This window comes from Eimeria tenella, genomic scaffold, assembly GCF_000499545.2.
Source record: "Eimeria tenella Houghton genomic scaffold, Eth_scaff64, whole genome shotgun sequence".
Classification (NCBI taxonomy): Eukaryota; Apicomplexa; class Conoidasida; order Eucoccidiorida; family Eimeriidae; genus Eimeria; species Eimeria tenella.
Genome location: NW_013543430.1, coordinates 1 through 16167, shown reverse-complemented (window position 1 = coordinate 16167; position 16167 = coordinate 1). Strand labels below are relative to the sequence as shown.

Here is a 16167-nt window from a genome sequence, read left to right as displayed (position 1 = left end):
TAGGGTTTAGACGTACTCTTGAGGTCCGCTACGAATCTGAGGGCCCAAGAAGCCGCTTGGGGTATTCTCTGCGAGAAAAATAAAAAGTAAAAGTTGAAAGAAATTAAAAATTAAAAATAATTAAAAATTAAAAATAATTAAAAAGAAATTTCCATTAAATCTGCATTTCTGGAAAATAAAACATTTTTTATTTTGAGAAGTTTCAGCTCACCCGCAACCCATCAGCGTCTCTCAACAGCAGCACTTCCTGCTGCTGCTGCTGCCGCTGCTGTTGTTGTTGCTGCTGCTGCTGCGGCGGCTGCTGCTGCAGCACAATGTGCAGTAGAGCTAAAGCCTGTAAGCAGCAGCAAACCCAAACAGCTACAAACTCTTCTGCATGCGCCAGCTTCACCAGGGGGCCCCCAAGGGGCCCCCAAGGAGCTTTAGGGGGCCCCCAAGGGGCCCCAAAGGGTTCTTTAGGGGGCCCCCAAGGGACCCCTAAGGGGCCTCCAAGGGGCCCCTAAGGGGCCCCCAAGGGGCCCCCAAGAAAAGCATTTGTATTTGTTTTTATCTTTAACTGACAGTCTGCAAACTATGAAAGGAGGTGAAAAAAGGCATCTTGGATTTAATTAAATAGCCAAAAAACATTTTAAATTGAATTGATTATATTTTATAATTATATATATGAGGCAGCACAAATAATATATGGAAAGCGCGGAGAGGTAGCAGCAGCAGCAGCAGCAGCAGCAGCAGCAGTAGCAGCAGCAGCAACAGCAGCAGTAGCAGCAGCAGTAGCAAGAGCGTTGCCGCTGTCAGCAGCAGCAGCTGCTGCACCTGTAGGGCTTCTGCTGCAGCAGCTTGCTGCTGCTGATCTGTTTCAAAAAGAAACTGCAGCCAATTCTCTATTGGCTCATCAGCTTCTTGCTGCTGAATTTCTTTGCTGCGCTGCTGCATGTGCTTCAGGGCTTCAGCAAGCGCAGCAGCAGCAGGCCCCGCAGCAGCAGCGCCCAACACCTGCAGCAGCAGCAACGGCAGCAGCAGCAACAGCAGCAGCAGCAGCAGCGGCTGGGATTAGCTCTTCTTGGGCAGCTCCGAGAAGAGCTGCAGCTTTTTCTTTCTTTTTACTTCTTTTCCGTAATATATAATTAAATTATTATAATTATTATCTATTTTAAAATAAGTAATTAAAAACATGCATGAAATTCAGCAGCAGCAGCAGCAGACAGCAGCAGCAGCAGCTTTACCTCAAACATCACACGCGGCCGCCGCCTCAGGTGTACGTACACCTCAGATTGAAACGAAGGATAGCAGCAAATCCTTCGCAACAACTGTGTCACCAGTGGAAGCAGCAGCAGCTGCTGCTGCTGCTGCTGTTGCTCCTGCTGCTGCTGCTGCACTTGCAGCTGCTTCTGCAGCTCGTACTCGCGCTGCTGCTGCTTCGTGGGCTCCGACAGCAGCAGAGGTAGCAGCTGAGACAGCAGCAGCAGACCTTCGTAACAATCGAGCATCCTACTGCTGCTGCTGCTGCTGCTGCTGTTGCTGCATCTACTGTTGCTGCTGCTGCTGCCGTAGCTGCTACCCCTGCACCTGTGAGTGCATCTAAACCTACTGCTGCTACTGCTACCGCTGCACGTGCTCCTAAATTTGCTGCTGCTGCTGCTGTTGCTGCTCCTTCGCTGCTGCTGCTGCTGCTGCTGCTTGCCTGTTTGAATTCTTGGTTTGCTGCTAGTGCTGCTGCTCCTTCCTGGCTGCTGCTGATGCGGCATAATAGGCAAAGAGCATCTGGGGCTCCTCGGGCCCAGCAAATTCGGGTGTATGTACAGCTGGCAGCAACAAGCTGCAGGCAGCAGCGAAAGGGATTTACAGGCAGCTGAGCAGCAGCTCTCAAAGCCGCTCCAAGCTGCTGCCAGCAGCAGCAGCAGCAGCAGCAGCAGCAGAGGAAACCGGATTGTTTCATACCCCCAATGCAGCAGGAGCAGCAGCAACACCATTTCCTGCTGCTGCTGCCGCTGGTGCTGTGGCAGCAGCAACTGGCGCTGTTGCTGCTGCTCGCGTTGTTGCTGCTGTTGCCCCTGCTGCAGCCAGCCCTGCTGCTGCTGCTGCTGCTGCTTCAACCCACCTCTTCTGCTGCTGCTAACTTTGCTGTTCTTGCATCTGTGGCGAGGAGAGCCACAAGGCGCAGCAGCCTGAAGACAAGCCTCGGCAGCAGCACCTGGAATTAATTATTTAAAAGTAAAAATAAAATAATGAATTAAATAATTAATTAATTAACTAATTTAATTAGTTTAATTAATTTGCTGCCAATTTGCTGCTGTTTACATTGTGGCTGTCTCCAGCGCCAGCGTCAGATGCGGCAGCGGACTTGGGCGCAGCATGCCTTCAAGAGACGCAGCAGCAGCAGCAGCAGCAGCAGCAGCAGCAGCAGCAGCAGACGCAGCAACAGGTGGGTCTTCCTTAAGGCACTCTAGCTCAGCAGCAAGCTGCTGCAGCAGCCGAGCTGCAGCAGGCACTATACTGCTGCTGACCATGCGCTGCCTTGCTGCTGGTACTCTGAGCAGCAGCAGCAGCAGCAGCAGCAGCACATTAATGAACTAAATAACAAACAAAAGGACAAATAAGTTCATTTATTTTCCTATTTATCTGCTGCTAATGCCCCGCAAATGCCTCCAGCTGCAATATGGGAATAAAAGAAAACTATTTATATCTTTAAATGCATGCAAAGAAATTAATTAAATTAAATTTATTTATTTATTTATTTTATGGATGTGAAACGTAGCCCAGTGGGCCCCCGGGGGGCCCCTGGGGGGCCCCTGGGGGCCCCCTGGGGATCCCCAGGGGGCCCCTTGGGGGCCCCCCGGGGGGCCCCTGAAGGGTTTGCTGTGGGCTGAGGTGTATGTACAGCTCACAAAGCTACGCTGCAAGCAGCAGCAACAACATTTCGCAGCAGCAAACGGCTTTCCTGAAGCAAGCAGCAGCAGAGAAGGGTTTAGGGTTTAAGGGTTTAGGGTTTAGGGTTTAGGGTTTACAGAAACGTGCGGTTCAATCCTTCCTAGCGCTCAAAAACGAGGGCTTTTGCTGCTATTCACTGGTCTTTCTTAGGGTTTAGGGTTTAGGGTTTAGGGTTTAGAGTTTAGGGTTTAGAGGTACTGGGGGTGGCAGCCTCCAGCAGACGACGCAAAGATAAGAGACCAGGTGGCTGTCTATGCCTGCAGCAGCAGCAACAGCAGCAACAGCAGCAACAGCAGCAACAGCAGCAACAGCAGCAGCAGCAGCAGCAATAGTATTATTCAACTCCTTCAGAGTGGCAGCAACCTAAGAGTAACAACGGAAGGCGAAATCGCCAGAGAGCCAAACGTATTCATTCACTGATATATTGTTTAATATTTATTTATTTATTTGTTTATTTATTTATTTATTTATTTAACATTTATTAAACTCGTTCGCAGGCGTTAAAAGCAGGAGTCGATAGCGGAGTCATGAATTCATCATTTGCTGCAAATGCATGTTTATCGATCAAACAATTTAAATTTTAAATTTTATTTATTTATTTATTTATTTATTTAATACTAGATTTTTGAATTTAGTTTTATTTCTGAGAAAGAATAAACAGCAGCTTTCCATTTGCTGAAGTTGAAATCGGCGGTGGCTCGCAGTGGGGCGGGCAGATCTAAGTGAAAACGACGGCTAAATTGCCTCTTTTTGTGTTTTTCTGCTCCATTTGCGTTTTAAAATGCATTTAAATCAATTTTGAAGTCAAAATTTGCAAAAAATGCCGCGAAAATCGCGAAAACGCCCCCCGAACGCGAGCGGCAGACCCACCTGCAGCCGACAGGACGGCGCCGCCGTCAGCCTCGCTGCTCAGAGAGGCCAGCAGCTGCGCCGCGAGAGACCTGGGGGAAAAACAAATTAAAAATAAAAATTAAATCAAGTAATAAAATAAAATGAAATAAATAAATTAATTTGAAAAAGAAATTGAAAGATTTACTCATTTAGAGCCCGTTTACCTTTTATTCTGCTCCCGCAGCACCGCAGGCCGCTGCTGGCCAACATACACTGCGGCGAAGCCGAGAGAGTTCCCATTTTCAGAATATTTTGTGAACTAAATTTATTTATTTTTATTTTTAAAATATAATTATGCAAATAAATGCATTAATACACACATTTGCATCTATCTGGGCTCGTGGGCCCCAGAGTCAGCAGCAGAGGAATCGCTGCTGCTGCTGCTGCTGCTGCTGCTGCTGCTGCTGCTGCTTTCTCTGCTGCTTTTTCTGCGGCTCCTGCTGTTGCTTCTGCTGCTGCTGCTGCTGCTTTTGTTTCTGCTGCTGTTGCTGCTGCTTGTGCTGCTGCTGCTCGCCGGCTCACCTCAAGTTCTCATCTCTGTGGCTAATCATAATGGTGCCGAAGCAGCAAATGAGATTTGCTGCCTCCATTTGGCTGCGAGCAGCAGCACGCTGGCTCAGCAGAATGTACAGCCGCAGCACAGCAGCTTCAATTTCTCTCGCGAGCTCCTCGGGATCTGGTGCTACTGCTGCTGCTGCTGCTGCTGCTGCGATTGCTGCTGCTGCTTTGGTGCCCGGTGCCGCTGCTGCGAATTTTCGTGGTGCTGCTTCTGCTGATGTTTGTGTTGCTTCTGCCGCTTCTACTTCTGCTGCTGCCCCTGCTGGCTCTGTAGCAGCTGCTGCTGTTTCTGCTGCCTGCGCTGCTGCTGCTGCTGCTGCTGCACCTGTGGCTTCATCGTTTGCTGCTGCAGCTGCCGCTGCTGCGGCGGCTGTTACTTCCTCCTCTGTTGCTGCAGCAGCCGCAGCAGCGGCGGCCGCTGCTGCGGCTGTCGCCTCCTCCTCTGCTGCAGCAGCAGCAGCAGCAGCTGCTGCTGCAGCAGGAGAGCGGGCGTTGGCGCCCGCCAGGTAAAGCCACCTGGCCCGCTGCAGCGGCGTTTGTCTCAGAATTGAAAAGTTTGAATTTATATTTTTATTTTTTTTTCCTTCTTTTTTGTTTTTATTTTCTTTTTTATTTTTATTTTCTTTTTCATTTCTTTCAAGAGCCCATTTGCCCGCGCTGCGCAGCAGCAGCGGCTCCAACACAGACACCGCAGCCAGATCCACAGCAGCCAGCAGCTGCTCCTGCAGCAGCAGCAGCAGCAGCAGCAGCAGCGATAGGATGAATTAAAGTGAATTAAATTACATCAAATTAATTCAATTTTATCAAGAGGGAAGAAAGAAATAAACAAATGCGCTGGAGCATTTTGTTTTGCTGCTGCTTTGCCAGAAAATAAAATAAATAATTTAATTTAACTAATTTAATTAATTTAATTAATTTAATTAATTCAATTTTCATTTGTTTTTAAATACATCGTTCTAGAAGCTGCTGCAGCCTACAGGGTTGGAGAGCCGTTCTTCAAGGCACAGCAGCGCCTCCAGCAACTCAAGGCTGCTGCTGCTGCTGCTGCTGCTGCAGTTGCTGCTGCTGCTGCTGTCGCTGCTGCTGCTGCTGCTGCTAGTTGCTTCTTTAATTTGGTGCAGCAGCCGCGGTAGACAACGGTCGCCGTACCTGCGGGTCAGGCGTTATTCAGATACAGAAATAAATAAATAAATAAATAAATAAATAAATTAATTAATTAATTAATTAATTAATTAATAAAATAAATGAACAAAAGTTTACAAATTTAAATTCAGTAATAAAGAAACCGACAGCGGCGCTAGGCTTTGCTGATCTTCTACAGCACAGCAGCTGCTGAAGCTACTGTGCCAAGTGAAGCAGCAGCAGCAGCAGCAGCAGCAGCAGCAGCAGAGTAAGATGTATGCGTAGGCGTTCACTGCAGCGTCAGCTTGGGAAGACCCATTTGTTGCTGTTCTTTCTCTGCATCTCCCTACTCGCTGCTGCTGCTGCTTTTGCTGCTGCTGCTGCTGCTGCTGCTGCTCGTGCTGCTGCTGCTGCTGCTGCTGCTTACGCAATTGTAACATATGAGTCTGGGCACCCGCTGCGCGTCTCAGGATAATGTGGATGGTTAGCAGCAAGTGTATAAGACACAACATGGCGATGATACCCTAAAAGCCTCAGGGGGCCCCCTGGGGGCCCCTGAGGGCCCCCCCAAAGCCCCGGGGGCCCCTGGGGGGCCCCCCAAGGCCCGGGGGGCCCCTGGGGGCCCCCCGGGGGCCCCTGGGGGCCCCCCAAAGCCTCCAAAGACCTCTGGACCCCCGGGGCCCCCGGGGGCTCCTCTGTTTTCATTCTGTGGGCTTTCTGTTCTTTGCAGCAGCAGCAGCAATTTGCTGCAGCTCTAAGTAGCTGCAGATATATAAACGTTGGTAATTAGAGTGCGCTGCTGCGGCTATTCTGTAGATTAAGATGTAACTTTGTGGATCTATATTTGTAGTAAATAGAATGTTTAAAAGAAATGTATCTTTTGTGCATTTTAAAGATGCATTTAATGTGCAGATCGCCCAAAGATTCGCTTTTGCCTCAAGGCTGGAGTTGGATGAATCGGGGGTGTGCGGCTGCGGGAGAAACAGTCGGAATTTGGAATAAAGAATAAAATAAAAAGGAAAAAATAAAAAACAAAAATAATTTAAATAGAAAGGCGGGGGAATTGAAACAACTGAAATACAAGAAAGAGAGCAGCCGCAGCAGCAGCAGCAGCCACAATGCTGCCGCTGCTGCTGCTCGCGCTGCTGCTGCTGCTGCTGCCGTTACTGCTGCCGCTGCGGCAGCAGCAAAGAGCCCCTTTCTAGTTTGAAATAAACGATCTATTTCAAATAATTGTTTTTTTAATTTAAATTTCACATTTTTTCTCCCGCTGCGGGCCCCAGCGGCGCAGCCGCCTCGGGGCTGCAGCCACGGAGTGACCTTCGGGGGCCCCACGATCTGCTGCTGAAATAAAGACTACGAAGGCAGCAAGCGGGAAAATTAAGAAAAATAAATGCAACAGAATTAAATTAACTTAAAAATAAAAAATTAAAAATGAATTAAAACGCAAAATGCCAGCAAAGGGAGTAAAGACCACTTCCCCCCCACAAGCGCAGCCACTGCCACGCCGCTTCCGACACAACGCTGGTGAGAAAGCAAACAATAATATAATTTAAAAGAAAGTTATTCAATTACAAATAATAAACAATTGATAAATATGCGTCTCAAAATGAAGATATGTCTCTCCAGCCACCACAACCATAGAAAACGGCAACAACAGTTGCTTCAAATGATATAAGGATGCAGCCACAGCAGCAGCAGCCCTCTGCTACAGCAGAAGCAGCCCCCTGCTGCAGCAGCAGCAGCCCTCTGCTGCAGCAGAAGCAGCCCCCTGCTGCAGCAGCAGTAGCCCTCTGCTGCAGCAGCAGCAGCCCTCTGCTGTAGCAGCAGGAGCAGCTGCAACTGCGGCAACTGCCGCTGCAGCAGCTGCCGCCGCAACTTGGCAGCTTCTTTGCTCAGCTAAAAGAGCAGCAGCTACAATCTTTCTGCTACCCTCTCTTCTAGGGTTTAGGGTTTAGCAGCAAGCAGCATCAGTGGCTACACTAGGTGCTGCAGAGGCCAAGCAGCTGCAGGACAGTCAACAGCTGCTGCACCAGCAGCACCACCAGCTGCAGCAGCAACCGCAACAGCAGCAGCAGCAAAACCTGCAGCAGCAGCAGCAAAACCTGCTGCTGCAGCAGCAGGTTACGCTACAGCATAAACCTGTCCTGCGCCCCCATTTCATCCAGAGCGCGGATTTTAACTTTCCACTGGCCTGCTGCAGCTCCCTGCTCCTGCCACGGCAGCAGCAGCAGCAGCTGCTGCTGCTGCTGCTGCTTCCCTGCTGCTGCTGCTGCTTCTCGGGCTCGCTGCTGCGCCTGCAGCAGCAGCTGCAGGCAGCGCCCGCAGGGGTGGCAAGGCAGGTGCAGCAGTGAAGGCGACACAACAGCAACCATTGAAATTTGCTGCCAGCCAGCAGCAGCAGCAGCGCCAATCACGTGCTGCTCAGCGCAGCAGCTGCAGCAGCAGCAACAGCAGCAGCAGCAACAGCAGCAGCAAATGACACCGATGAATTAAAGTAATAAAGAGTGGCGACACCAATATATGCGACAACAGCAGAAGCAAAGAGAGGAGCAGCAGCAGCAGCAGCAGCAATTATAGGAGAACGAGTAATGAACAAAAAAAATAATGCAGAATGGCGTCAAATAAAAACAAATACAAACAATAAATAAAACAAAACAACTATTTAGATTGCAAATTAGAGCAGCAAATTAAAAAAGAAGAAATTAATTGAAGCTGCAGCAAGCAGAAAATAAAGAAAGACATAAAAGCAGCAAATCAAAATAGCATCTTTAACTTTAAGCAAAAAGAATTTAAAAAGATCAACAATAAAAACAACACAGACAAAGAAAGAAAAAACATCTGCAGCAAACTGCAGCAAGCTGCAGCAGCAAGCTGCAGCAGCACGCTGCAGCAGCAAGCTGCAGCAGCACGCTGCAGCAGCAAGCTGCAGCAGCAAGCTGCAGCAGCAAGCTGCAGCAGCAGAAAGAACAATCCTGAGGAAGAACGAAGTGCACCAGAACGGCTGCGCAAGTGAAATTAATTTAAGTGAATTAAATTAAATTAATTAAATTAATTAAATTAATTAAATTAATTAAATTAATTAAATTAAAAACAAACCCAAGTCCTATTACACTCGTTTCTGCGTTGGCCCCCACAACGACTGCGCCTTCAGTCTGGGCAGCGCAGCCAACAGCAACTCCCGAAATGCTGCAGCAGCTTTTTGCTGCTGCTGCTGCTGCTGCTCGCACCAGCAGCAGCACTTCTTCGGAAGCAGCAGCCCCTACGCGCCGCAGCAGCAGCAGCAGCAAGCTCTCACGCGGCGCCAGCTACGAGCAGCAGCAAAAGCAGCAGCGAGCAGAGAGCCAGCAGCAAAAGCAGCAACAGCAGCAAACAGAACGCCAGCAGCAGCAGCAGCAGCAGCAGCAACGGGAGCCGTGACAGCAAATACGGCAGCGGCAGCAGCAGCAGCAGTGGCATCAGCAGCACCAGCAACAGCAGAACAAAAGCACCAGCAGCAAAAACGGCGAGGTCGACAAGAGCAATAGCACCAGCAGCAACAGTAGCAGCAAAAAGCAGCAGCAACAGCAGCAGCAGCAGCAACAGCAGCAGCAGCAGCTACCCTCTTCTGTGATGAGACTCTCTATTGCGGGGGGCTGCAGCAAAGGAGGAAAAGAAGAGGAAAGAGGAGACGCCAGAGGCAGCAGCTCAGAAAGCTTAAAAGTTTTAATCTTTGCTGCTGCTGCTGCTGCTGCTGCTGTTGCTGTTGCTGCTGCTGCTGGGTTGGCGACGCCATTCAGCTCAGCTCGGAAGTCGGGGCCTCCTGCCACTGCTGCTGCTGCTGCTGCTGCTTCTGCTGCTGCTGCTGCTGCGGGCTGCTGCAGCAACGTGAAGTGTACGTACACCTCGTCCGCATGCGCGTAGTCGCAGAGCCACTGCAGGCAGCAGCCTTTGAGGGGCCCCACAATTAAGTTAATTTCATTTTTATTTTTGTTTTCATTTTTATTTTCAAATTTATTTTTATTTTCATTTTCATTTTTGTCTTTCAAATTCTTTTCATCTTTGCTGCTGCCTGCTTCCTTCTGCAGCAGCACCACGCCGCATGCAGCCACCTGCGCGCACAAACCCTAAACCCTAAACCCTAAACCCTAAACCCTAAACCCTAAACCCTAGTCAGCAGCAGGGAACTCGGCGAGGGAAGCAACAAACCCTAGCTCTCCCTGTTGCTGCTGCTTGTGCTGCAGCAACATGAGCAGCACAAATGCTGCAGGGGAAAGCAGCAGAGTCGAAGGTGCAGCCTGAGAACAATGTGTACATACACCCCACAAGCAGCAGCAGCAGCTGCTGCAGCAAGCGCTGCAGTAGCAGCAGCTGCAGCAGCAGTCGCAGCAGCAGAGGCTGCTGCTGCACGGACAACAGCAGCAACACCCGCAGACTCAGAAGCACCACCAGCAAGAAGAAATGCCTGCACCTTCATGGCCAGCAGCAACAGCAGCAGCAAAGGCGGCGGCAGCAGCAGCAGCAGGAGACGCGCCAGCAGCAGCAGCAGCAGCAACAGCTTGTGCTACCTGTATATATTTTGCCGTCAGTGCCCAGCACGCTGACGCCTTGCTGCAGCTGCGAAAAGGGAGCGTAGGATCTACAGGCGCTTTCAGCAGCAGCAGCTAGCAGCTGCTGCTGCTGCAGCAGCTGGTGCTGCTGCTGCTGCTGCTGCTGCTGCTGCTGGGGGCCGTGGTTGCTGATGCTGTTCATTGCTGCCGCTCGGGCCAGGGGAGGCCGCCTCTCAGGTGTACGTACACCGCAGCCACTGCAGCGAAGACAACAAAAGAAAGGAATAAATTATTTTCTTTTGCTGCTGCTATTTGCTGCTGCAGCTGCAGCAGGCCCTGGGGCCCTCAGCCGAGGCTCCCCGCTCGTTTTGTTTATTCCACTTTCCCTTTTTAGTTTTAATTTTAATTTTTAATCATTTAATTATATTTAATTCAAGAAGACAAGCTGCGGACTAAGCAGCAGCCGCAGCAGCAGCAGCAGCAGCAGCTGTCGGCAGCAGCAGGGGCCCCCGAGCAGCAGCAGCTGGCACTGTCCGTGCTCCTGCTACCAAACAATTAATCTAATAATCTTTTATTTAAAGTAAAATAACAATCAAGAACACAAGCAAGACACTTTTATTGCTGCTACTGCTGCTGCTGCTGCTGACGCATGCCTACGCCTGCGCTCGCCTAGCCTTATGGACCCCTGCAGCAGCAGCAGCAGCAGCAGCAGCAAGAGCCAGCAGCAGCAGCAGCAGCAGAAGTTGCTGCTTCTATTTTGTCGCCGAATTTTATTTCCTCGCTTTTCTTTGTCGCGTCTTTGGCCCGTACAAACGCAGCCGCACTGACTCATAACAGGAGCAGCAGCAGCAGCAGCAGCAGCAGCAGCATCTGCCGCGATAGCTGCAGCAGCGGCGGCGGCAGCGGCGACATCGGCTCCATGGAGTTTGGCTACCGCAGCAACAGCAGCAGCAGCAGCAACAAGAGCAGCAGCAGCAGCAGCAGCCGTAACAAGCAGCAAAGGCCCATCAACGATTTGCTGCACTCGACCTGCATGCCGCAGCAGCTGCGCCCAAGTCTGTGACTCTCTGTTTCCCACTACAGCAGCAGCAACAGCACCAACAGCAACAGCAGCAGCAGCAACAGCAGCAGCAGCAGCAGCAGGAAGCTGCTCATTTTGCTGCTAAGATGCTGTATCAGTCCGGGTCCCTGCAGGCCCTGATAAAGGGCCTGCGGTCGGCGCAGCAGCAGCAGCAGGAAGCAGAATTCATTGCTAGCAGCCTGCAGCAAGTGAAGAATGAGTTGTCTGCAGCGAGCAGCAGCAGCAGCAGCAGCAGCAGCGCAGCCGCAGCAGCAACACGCAGCGTGGCCCTCCAAAAACTCATTTACCTGCAAATGCTTGGAGTTGATATTTCTTTTGCTGCTTTTGCTGTTATAGAAGGAATGGCAGCACAAAAGTATTACTTGAAGCGGCCCGCCTATGCAGCAGCAGCAATTGTTTTTGCTGCTGGTGCAGCAGCAGCAGCAGCAGACGTTTCCAAGGCCAAGCAGCAGCAGCAGCAGCAGCAGCACTGGCCCCTGACCGAGCTCTCGCTCTTGACTATTAACCTCTTCAAGAAGGACCTGAGCAGCAGCCAGATGTATGAGACAGGTGAGGCTGCTGCTGCTGCTGTTGTTGTTACTGCTGCTGCTGCTGTTGCTGCTGCTGCTTGCATTAGCTTCGTATTCCCCCAGCACCTTTCCAGGGCTTTATTTGGACGGATCTTGCTGCTGCTACTGCTGCAGTTGCTGCTGCTGCAGCACCACCAGTTGCGCTGCTGGTGCTGCACCGCCACCTGTGCAGCAGCTGCTGCTGCTGTTGCTGCCGCTGCTGCTGCTGCTGCAGGCTTGGCGCTGCAGACACTTTCTTGTGTCTCTCCTTCGAGGGAAATGGCGGGCTCGCTGCTGCCAGATGTGCTGCTGCTGCTTGGCTCTTCTCGGCCTTACATTCGGCGAAAGGCAGCACTTTGCTGCTGCAGCTTTTTGCTGCAGCAGCTGCGCGAGCAGCAGCAGGCGCAGCAGCAGCGGCTGCAGCAGCGGCTGCGGCTGGGCGCCGCAGCGGCCACTGCTGCTGCGCAGTCGGAAGCAGCAGCAGAAGACGACAGCAGCGCGGTGCTGCAGCACGTGCTGCTGCGCATGCAGCAGCAGCTAATGCAGGAGCAAGACACGGGAGTTCTTTGCTGCTTGGCTACAGCTTTGCTGCAGGCAGCAGCAGCAGATCCGCAGCCAATTCTGCCGCTGGTGCCGCCGCTGTTTCATTTGCTGTGCAGCAGCAGCAGCAACTGGCTGAGCATTAAGCTGCTGCAGCTGTTCCTGCTGCTGGCAGCAGCAGAGCCGCGGCTGCCGCCCAAGCTGCTGCAGCCGCTGCTGTCGCTGCTGCAGCAAACCAAAGCAAAGAGCGTGGAGGTCGAGGCCCTGCGGCTGCTGCTGCTGCATGCGCCCATAGAAGCAGCAGCAGCAGCAGCAGCAGCAGCAGCAACGGCGGTTTCCACCGCGGAGCAAGCCGCAGCCACCGCCGTGACGGGCGACACCGCAGCGGCAGCAGCAACAAACAGCGGCAGCAGCAGCAGCGCCAGCTTGGAGCAGCAGCTGCTGCTGCTGCTGTGCCAAAAGCTGCAGCTGCTGCTCTCCTCCCCAGACCCTAATATTCGCTTCTTGGCTCTCGATTTGCTGCTGCGCACTTTTACTAAAAGGCGGCAGCTGGTGCAGCCGCTGCTGCGGCTGCTGCCTGACCTGCAGCAGCAAATGCTGCAGGTCAGCAATGGCCCTGCCTCCTAATGCTGCTGCTGCTGCTGCTGCTGCTTGTGGTTGTTTAGCTGGCGCTGTTGCTGCTGCTGCTGTTGCTGCTACCGCTGTGGGTGCCTTCCGGACCGGCACCGCCGTTGCTGTTGCTGCTGCATCGCAGCAGCAGCTCGTAAGTGCAGCAGCAGCAGCAGCAGCAGCAGCAGCAAGATGCTTGGCTGTGTGCTGCTCAGAGCGCCAAAGGAGTGGACTCAACGCTGCGGCGAGTTGGGGTGGCGCTGCTTGCTGCTGCTGCTTCTGCTGCCACTTTTCCTGTGGTTTGTGAGCGGCTGCTGGCTGCTGCTTTTGATGCAGCGAACGGGAGCAGCAGCAGCAGCAGCAGCAGCAGCAGCACCGCCGCCAAGGGCGCTGCTGCTGCGGCTGCTGCAGCTGCTTTCGTTAGCCCTGAAGACTTCATACTGCCCGTCTTGCAAATGGCTGTAGAGTAAGTCTGCTGCCGCTGCTGCTCTGCTGCTGTTGCTGCTCTCCCGTGGCTGCTGCTGTTGGTGCTCAGCTGCTGTGCTCCTGCTGCTCTGCTGCTGTGCTCCTGCTGTTCTGCTGCTGCTGCTGCTGGCACTGCTTTTTGCGCTACTGCGGACAGGTTCATATTCTTGGTTTAGGCTGTTGCAGTGCGTTGTTGCTGCTGCCCTGCTGCTGCTGCTTCTGCTTCTGCTGCTGCTTCTTCGTCTACTGCTCTCTGTTTTGTTTTCCTTCTGCTGCTGCTGCTGCAGTAGCGACTATGAGCTGATTGAGGACTTTGAGTGGTATGTGGCGGTGCTGGTTGACATTGCTTGCAACAGCAGCAGCAGCAGCAGCAGCAGCAGCGGTGGGACAGCTGTTGCTGCTGCTGTTGCGCAGCAGCTGCTGGACATAACAGTGCGCGTGCCCGAAGTGAGGCCCTGCAGCACGCATTTGTGCATGTTGCTGCTGGAGACTGCAGCAGCAGCGAAGCCAAAGGGCCGCAGCAGCAGCAGCACCAGCACCAGCAACAGCAGCAGCAGCAGCAGCAGCAGTTTGCATGTCCTTAGAGCTCTGCGGCAGCAGCACCGCGAGGCCCTCGTCAGCAGCGGCTCTTTAGACTGCGACTCTGGGGCCATTCATAACAACAACCCCACCAACGGGTGCAGCAGCAGCAGCAGCAGCAGCAGCAGCGGTGCTGCTGCTGCGAACCAGGTGTACATACACCCCGAGATCATCCGCGCAGCAGGATGGATCGTAGGTAGGCTTTTCTCTTTTTAATTGTTTTATTTTTAAATAAAAAATAATCGATTTAATTTAATTTAATTTAATTTAATTTAATTTAAAATTAATAAAGATGAAGAATAGTTTGTAATTTCCAGTCCTATTTGAATATTATGCTGCACGGGTGCCCCCAAGAACAAACGGCCGGCAGCAGCAGCAGCAGCAGCAGCAGCAGCAGCAGGTTTGCTGCCGTGTCTCAGGGGAGTACCACAAGCAGCTGTCCACAGGAGCTGCTTCTGCTGCTGCTGGCATTCATTTCATTGAGGACGCAGTTTGCTGCCTAATCTCCGTGGTTAGCGCAAACCCTAAACCCTAAACCCTAAACCCTAAAACCTACAGAGGGCCACCTCGGGCGATGAGCGCGAACGTAGAACAGTTTTGCTGCTGCTGCTGCTGCTGTGTTGATGCCGTTGCTGCCGCTTTGCTGCTCCTCCCGCTGCTGTTCTCACCACTGCTGCTGCTGCTGCTGCTGCTGCTGCTGCTGCAGGCTCAAGACTCGTCGCTGCGGCCTTCAGTGCAGCGGGTGCTGCTATGGGCAGCAGCAAAAGCCTATCTGACGCTGACAGCTGCTGCAAAGGGCCGGCTGCTGCAGCAGCAACTGCAGCAGCAGCAGCAGGAGCCGCAGGAAGCGTATGAGGAGCAGCAGCAGCAGCACGACCCCGAAGCTGAGAAAGCAGCAGCAGCAGCAGCAGTGGAGCGCCTAAAGCCCAAAATGCAACAAGCAGCACAAGCAGCCCGCAGCACAACGGACGCCGAGGTAGTTGCTGCTGCTGCTGCTGCTGCTGCTGCAGCAAATAACAACTGCAGTACAGATTGAAATAACTAGAAGCAGCAGCAAAAGAGCAAAAACAAACAGCAGCAAATCAATCTTTAAGCCAGCTTCTTTAAAGTGTAAAAAGTTCAAAAATCAATTTTAAATTAAAAGTTCAATTTTACATTTTATTAGTTAAAAAAAACAAATTACAAATTTAAAAATACCCTTTTAATAGTTCTGTGATCAACTTCTTCGTTTTATTTCATTTCTTTCCCTCCACTTGCTGCTGTTGCTGCTGCTGCTGTTACTGCTGCTGCTTCTTCTGCTGCTGCTGCTGCTGCTGCTGCTGCGGACGCAGCTATGCGACAGAGGCGCTTTAACCCTTTCTTTAGTCAATTATTTTTCTTCTTCTGGCTGCTGGAGTTTTGACCTCGAGGGCCTTTTGCCGGTGCAGCCGGGGGCGCAAGCAATGGTAAACCCTAAACCCTAAACCCTAAACCCTAGGGCTGAGGGGGCCTGCAGCAGGCAAAGGCTTGGTCTTCAGCGGGCTCTCATTGCTGCTGTTCATTTCACTCAGTTTGCTCTTCTTTTTGTTGCTGCAAGTCCTTTTTCTGGAGTTTAATGTGCTGCTGGTGGTGCTGCTGCTGCTGCTTGTTTGCTGCTGCAGCTGCAGCCGCCACCGGAGCTGGACCTCGACAAGCCCTTCCTAGATGCTGCTGTGCTGCAGCAGCAACTGGACGCGCGCCTGAAGCAGCAGCAGCAGCAGGACCAGCGAGAGCAGTATGAGGCAGCAGCAGCACAAGGCCTGCAGACAGAATCTGCAGGCTTCTCCCTGCTGCAGCAGCAGCAGCAGCACATACTCTGTGCCTCTGCGGGCAAAAAGAAATTCAGCGTCATTAAGGGGGCCATAGCCCCTGGCTCAAACCCTCCTGTGCAGCAGCCAGCAGCAGCAGCAGCAGCAGCACCCGCAACAGCAATGCCTGCTGATGGGGTGCCTGCGCCACACAAGGCGCAGCAGCAGCTGCAGCAGCAGCAGCTGCAGCAGCAGCAGCTGCATCAGCAGCAGCTGCTGCAGCAGCAGCAGCAACTGCAGCAGCAGCAGCAGCTGTGGAAGTGCTGCGGAGGGGACGCAGCAATTCAGCTGTTTTGCTGCTGCTGCTGGTCCCTCGTTCAAACTGAAGGAGATAACGGCGATTTAGTTGTTTCCGTTTGCTGCAGTCCCAGCAGCAGCAGCAGCAGCAGCAGCAGCAGTTGCTGCGCTGGCCCTGTCGAGCTCACTTTGAACGCTCTTGCTGCTGCTGATGCTGCTGCTCCTGCTGCTGCTCCTGCTGCTGCTGCTGCGTT

The 16167-nt window shown here is 52.3% G+C and overlaps 3 protein-coding genes across 3 annotated transcripts; 2 read left to right on the top strand and 1 right to left on the bottom strand.

Annotated features, from left to right (window-relative positions):
- Positions 1-202: 202 nt before the first annotated feature.
- Positions 203-6204, bottom strand: ETH_00033270 (uncharacterized protein; the record flags this gene model as incomplete). The annotated part of the gene is made up of 8 exons (XM_013377835.1): positions 203-334; positions 814-993; positions 1317-2133; positions 2299-2529; positions 3795-3869; positions 4342-5099; positions 5355-5526; positions 5927-6204. 8 exons carry the CDS (start codon positions 6202-6204, stop codon positions 203-205), a joined length of 2643 nt encoding a protein of 880 aa, XP_013233289.1.
- Positions 6205-9739: 3535 nt separating this feature from the next.
- On the top strand, positions 9740-10114 carry ETH_00033265 (uncharacterized protein; the record flags this gene model as incomplete). The annotated part of the gene is made up of 1 exon (XM_013377834.1): positions 9740-10114. The coding sequence occupies one exon, from the start codon at positions 9740-9742 to the stop codon at positions 10112-10114; it is 375 nt and encodes a 124-aa protein (XP_013233288.1).
- Positions 10115-11195: 1081 nt separating this feature from the next.
- ETH_00033260 (adaptin, putative) lies at positions 11196-16090 on the top strand (the record flags this gene model as incomplete). The annotated part of the gene is made up of 8 exons (XM_013377833.1): positions 11196-11658; positions 11893-12800; positions 13022-13272; positions 13559-14046; positions 14270-14361; positions 14557-14826; positions 15182-15295; positions 15491-16090. Coding segments are annotated over 8 exons (3186 nt in total), but the record flags the coding sequence as incomplete, so codon positions are not given.
- Positions 16091-16167: the final 77 nt, after the last annotated feature.